Source organism: Gigantopelta aegis, chromosome 4 (assembly GCF_016097555.1).
Source record: "Gigantopelta aegis isolate Gae_Host chromosome 4, Gae_host_genome, whole genome shotgun sequence".
In the NCBI taxonomy this organism is placed as follows: Eukaryota; Metazoa; Mollusca; class Gastropoda; order Neomphalida; family Peltospiridae; genus Gigantopelta; species Gigantopelta aegis.
In genome coordinates this window covers 68146455-68152672 of record NC_054702.1, presented here as the reverse complement: position 1 = coordinate 68152672, position 6218 = coordinate 68146455, and the positions used below count along the sequence as shown (strand labels likewise).

The 6218-nt window shown below is 42.8% G+C and overlaps 1 protein-coding gene across 1 annotated transcript; it reads left to right on the top strand.

The window, feature by feature from the left end:
- Window positions 1-2997: 2997 nt before the first annotated feature.
- LOC121369954 lies at window positions 2998-6218 on the top strand. The gene is made up of 3 exons (XM_041495037.1): window positions 2998-4560; window positions 4831-5754; window positions 5787-6218. The coding sequence occupies exons 1-3, from the start codon at window positions 2998-3000 to the stop codon at window positions 6216-6218; spliced, it is 2919 nt and encodes a 972-aa protein (XP_041350971.1).

Below are 6218 nucleotides of genomic sequence, written 5' to 3'. Positions count from 1 at the left end.
ACTATGTCAAATATAACTATATTTGGGATACACGATAATGCCTTCTTTCTTTCTTTTTTTAAACGTTATTCCTTAGTTTTATTATCATCTCGTATAAAAGCCGGGTACTCGGGTCCGGGTCGAGTTTGACAAACGAGTACTCGAGTCCAATTTTTTGGACTCGTTGAGGCCCTAACCTCCACCGGTCCAGAAACCCCTCCAGGTCAAACTGGTCGATTCTAAAAAAGAAAAGACATTTATAACTTTTAACGTGAATGGGATTTTTAAACTCAACTTTTGATGTAAAAATAATTTGTACTGGAACAAAACAATACTGATTTTAAAATGATAAATTTTACATGATTTACCTAACTGTAATTTTGCCAAAAATAAAGAATCAAAGCAGTAAATATTTCTTTATATATTAGTTTATCAAAATGTATATATCATAAATAATTTTTAAACTCACGTGTTGTCATTGAAGGTATCCATGTTGATCTGTTGTAACAAAAAAATGTGTTTGAATTTATACCCATCATTGTTCCAGTAACCTACTGAGGAACTAGGTCAATGACCTAGAAACCTTGAATCTCTCTGACCAAATGAGAATTGTTTTTCTTCATAATTACACTTTCCAAGCAGCAACAGGGAGGGGACAAATTATTTATAAATAAAATACAAACTTCCTGTGATACCCTACAATATTATAATAAATTCGAGTAAACCATGGTCCCTGTGACCAGGGCCTCTCCCCCCAAAAAAGACAGTACTTCGACAGCACCCCTCAGGTTGCACACCCCAGGGATCCGTCTCTGACTGCTATCAGTGCTAAGCGTGTCACATGTTATACTTTGTAACAGTTCATATAAAAAAAAAAATTACATTCATTAGATTGTGATTTTGAAATAAAAGAATGACAAGCAATATTAATAATTTAAAATATCAATTTAAAATATATACTCAAGAGTAGTGTTTTTAAGGTGTAATATATGAAAAAATTAAAATTATTATTTCTGATCTCGATGACGTAAAGTTAACACACACGTATAGTTAAGGTGACAACGTGAATAAGCACGTACATAAATAGTAACCTTGTGATCTGAAATTTCTAAGGAATTGCTCGTCACACAAATAAACATGTATATCTGACAGATACCTGTTTTTCGCCAATCATACATTTTCTTCATAGCATGACTATAATATCCTATTTTATGCGAAACACTAGGTCTGATGTATGACAAAACCTTTGACCTAATCTAAAAACGTATTTCTGCACACTACGAGCCAGTAGGGGTGTCAATGGGTTATTTTTAAATGTTACAAAAATAATTCCTGGGGGTCTTTGCTCAATAATGCCCCTCAATATTGACCTAAAAGAACCCCCCTCTCCCATAGGCCTGTATTTTGTTTTTTTTAGATGGATCGCTTTGCCATCAACGCCACGGTGGATTCGTTCACGAGCAGCGACGACTTGCTTGCCTGGGCTAAGCAATATGGGCTGGAAAACGACGAATACGTGAATTTAAAACTCGTAGAGCTACTATGTCAGGAAATTAAACAATCAGAAGAAGCCGCTGCGATGGAGATGGAACAATCAGAAGAAGCCACTGCGTTGGAGACTCCTCCTGCCCTCGAGGTCGAAGACTTATGGTCTCCATTAACACCTGAGGAATACGACGACCTGATCAAACTGTGTGACGAACATTGGAATCCATCCTATGACGAACTGGCCAGAATTTGTATTGACGACGGGGAATGGCAACCAGAAGAACCTATGGTTACCTCTGAAGAAGCCGACGACGTTAAACAGGGAAAAGGTCTGCCATGTTCGTTTTGCAATGCCATGTTCAGAAGAATGCCCGATCTAATGAAGCATAGACTACAGTGTGCACAGAGACCATCGTCGACACCATCTCCACTGCCATCTACATCGTCAGAGCCACCATTGAAACGCCAGGGTACCATCAATCAAGTTGGAGGGATCGGTCCTGTTGCTGCTGCTACCGCTCCAGTGACCACTGAAGCACCATCTACTCCCTACGCATTTACAAAGAAAGGTACGAGGACGCACAAGAAAACATCGGCAGTCGACACGACCTACCACATAAAGTTTGACCAGCAGTGGAAAGGGAAAAAACTCAAAGATTTACACCACGATCTGCATGTCATGTTTGAAGACGTTCTCAAAGAAGCCACCATCGATCTACAAGGCAGCGACCTTGGACGTGTGATCGTCCATCACGATGCCCTGAATTCACCGATCGTCGTACCCCTACAACCGCTATCCGAACTGAATGCTGACGTCATCTTGGGACACATCGAGAAAGTACTCCAGAGCAACGAAGATTTACCACTGGACACATCTTTCAGCATTCAAGTCGGTACCATACAAATCCCGAGAGGCGGAAGATCTGACGTCACACTGACCAATCTCAGTGGACCTGACAATTCGGTTCACATGAAAAGATCACTAGTCGAAATCGTGAATGACGACGACCTGTGCATGTCCCGTGCCATCGGCGTTGCCTGGGCCAAACTGAACTGCATCTCGAGCAAAGATTGGCAAGAGCTCGTGGGTGGTCCTTACCCCAAGACACCGCTCATCGACTTGATCATGCATCACAAGAAATGTCCAATATCATATTTCAAAACTTAAGAAATAAGAATCGAGGAGAACAGAAAAAACTGGCACTGAAACTGTGTGCACTGGCAGGAGTACCCACCAATCGTCCATGCAGTTTGAATGACATTCCTGCCTTTGAACAAGTCTTGGGATGCCAAATCCTCGTGATCAGTACCGAAGTGGGCGACCAGATGTCACAGGTACCCAGACTCTTTCTATATTTTGTGGAGCAGCCAACACCCCATTTTCACGCCATTGCCAACATCACTGGATTTTTTTCGGCATCCTACTTTTGCCAACATTGTTTGAAACCATACAATAACAAATTATACCATTCGTGCTCATTAACCTGCATCGTATGTCATAGCCAGAACTGTCCCGAAACCGAAGCCCAGATGTCGTGTCGTCACTGCCACGTGACCTGTCGATCGCCGGAATGCTTTCAACGTCACAAACAACAAAAGCAAGACAACAAAGGACGCACCATCCCCTCCAAGTGTGAGAGTTTTTGGAAATGTACCATCTGCAAAAAGATGCTCGACAGAAGCGAGAGGGATCCTAAACTCCACACCTGTGGGGAATGGAAATGTCCCTGCTGTAACAACTATGTGGACCAAGGTCATCTTTGCTACCAGCCTCCCAAAGAACACATTGAGGTCCACACAAAATTCATTTTTTACGATTTCGAATGCCATCAGGATGAATTACTTCAATGCCAGGAAGGTTACCTGCCTAGTGGAGTCTGCCTAACCTGTGCAGGAGACAACTGCAGTCATCAGTCTCGGTGTCAACATTGTCAGCAATCGTGGTGTGGCAAACAACAACACGTGCCAAACTACCTGGTGGCACAGATGGCCTGTGAAGTGTGCAAACACGAACCAGTCACAGAAACATCCAAATGTCATGCATGCGGGTCAAGGTGTCCATGCTGTAACAAACGAGACAAGAAGAAGAATTTCCTGAAGGAACCATGTGAACAGACCTGTGGATTTCGACAAGTCATCTTTCGAGGCGATGGAGCCCACATTCGGTTATGCCAATGGCTGTTCCAAGACGACCACAAAGATGTCACGGCTATCGCCCATAATAACAAGGCCTACGATGCCTACTTTCTTCTGGAATACATGATTGACCAGTCGATGTATCCACAAAAAATCATTTACAATGGATCAAAAATCATGTACCTGCAAGTGGAGAGAGGACTTAACATCAGGATTATTGACAGCTTGAATTTTCTCCCCATGAAGCTGGCTGCTTTCCCCAAGGCATTTGGTTTGACGGAACTGAAGAAGGGATACTTTCCCCATTATTTTAACACCATAGGAAACCAGAATTATCGTGGACCGTTTCCCGAACCTAACATGTATGGTGTCAATTACATGGGATCCAAGGAGAGATCAACATTTCTTAAGTGGCATGCTGAACAACAGGGAATGTTCGACTTTCAGAAAGAGATGAGGGAATACTGTGTCTCTGACGTCGCTGTTCTCAGAGAAGCCTGCTTAAAATTTCAAGCTCTGATGCTGGAAGCCACTGGTGAAAAACAGATAGACCTCGATACCAAAGCTGTCACCTACATCAATGGCATCGATCCGTTTGCCCAGTACATCACCATTGCCTCGGTATGTATGGGCATCTTTCAAAGCAATTTTCTCAAGAAACATCAGCATGTCAAACTTACAGACACCCAGAAAATCACAGACTGGATGACGGTCAATGAGGATGGATCCATCAAGGTGAAACCTGATTTATGGCTGACGGAAGAAGAGTTGAGAGATCGTGGGATGACCATCTTCGAGTCTGAAACTGTACCCAGTCCCATTGCTCAAGTTTCAAGTGAGGGATACATCCAAAAAGATCAGTTCAGCAGAGTGTCCATCCAGTGGTTGGAATGGGTTCAACACCAAAATCAGAACAAGTACCAGATACAGCATGCACTCAATGGAGGGGAACATCAGGTACCAGGAACTCATTACCGACTGGATGGTTTCTGTGCTAAGACAAACACGGCCTTTGAATTCCATGGCTGCTTGTGGCACGGCTGTCGACACTGCTTCCCACACGAGCGTTCTAACACCATCCATCCTAGAACCAATCAATCCATTGAAGAACTGTATGCCCTAACCTGTAGAAAGAGAGAAGAACTGAAAGTGAAAGGATACAAAGTCATCGAAATCTGGGAACACGAGTTTAACCATCTTCTGAAATCCAACTGAGAACTGTCACAGTTTGTGAACTCGTTAGATCTTCAAGACCAACTAAATCCCAGAGATTCATGCTTTGGAGGAAGAACGAATGCCAGCACGTTACACTACAAAGTCAAGGAACGAGAAGAAGTCAAGTATGTGGATTTCACGTCTCTATACCCTTGGGTTAACAAATATTGTCAGTATCCCGTGGGACATCCTGAAATCATACACAAGGATTTCAAGCCACTGCATCAATACTTTGGAATCGCTAAGGTGAAAGTTGCCCCTCCTAGAAAACTGTACCATTCTGTTCTGCCTTACCGTTCCAATGGAAAACTCAAATTTCCTTTGTGCAGAACCTGTTCGGATCAGGAACTACAAACACCATGCCATCATTTGGATGAAGAGAGGAACATCATTGGAACCTGGTGCATACCAGAAATTCTTAAAGCCATGGAAAAGGGCTACCAAGTCATCAGAGTCTACGAGGTCTACCATTGGCCTGAAACAACACAGTACAATCCAACAACACGTGACGGTGGTCTCTTTGCCAAGTACATAAACACCTTTCTCAAGCTAAAACAAGAAGCCAGTGGATGGTCCGAATGGTGTATAACTGAGGAAGACAAAGACACATATATTAGCCAGTACAGAGACAAAGAGGGCATACAGCTGGACCGAAACAAAATCACAAAGAATCCGGGACTTCGTTCGCTGGCTAAACTGTGTCTGAACAGTTTCTGGGGGAAGTATGGTCATCGTCTGAATATGAAGCAGTCTGCCTTCATCCACGAAAACAATGCAGACGTTTTGTTCCAGATGTTGGCAGATCCCACCAAAGACATCATCGATTTCCACGTGTTGACAGAAACCATTTTGCAGCTTGAATATCAACACAAGTCCACCTTCATCCCAGAAGATTTAAAAACCAATGTTTTTCTGGCAACGTTTATCACTTCATGGGCAAGATTGAAGCTTACAGTGTGTTGGAACAGCTGGGTGAAAATGTGTTGTATTACGACACGGACTCGGTCATTTTCGTGGCAAGACCTGGAGACTGTCAGCCCCCTCTGGGAGATTATCTCGGAGAACTGACTGACGAATTGGATGGTCAGTTTATCACCGAATTTGTTTCTGGTGGTCCAAAAAATTATGGCTACAGAACCAATAAAGGCTCAGAAGTGTGCAAGGTGCGAGGTTTTTCCTTAAACTATGCCAATGCACAGCTCATCAACTTTGAAGCTATCCGTGAGATAGTCTTGTCACCCACAAGAGATGCTACCCTTACAGTGACGAACCCATCCAAAATTTCACGAGAAAAAAGGAAGAGAAAAATTTACAACAAAGTTGAAGAGAAAAAGTACAAGATAGTGTACAACAAGCGTGTCATTCAAGACAATTTGGACACTCTTCCTTATGGCTATTAA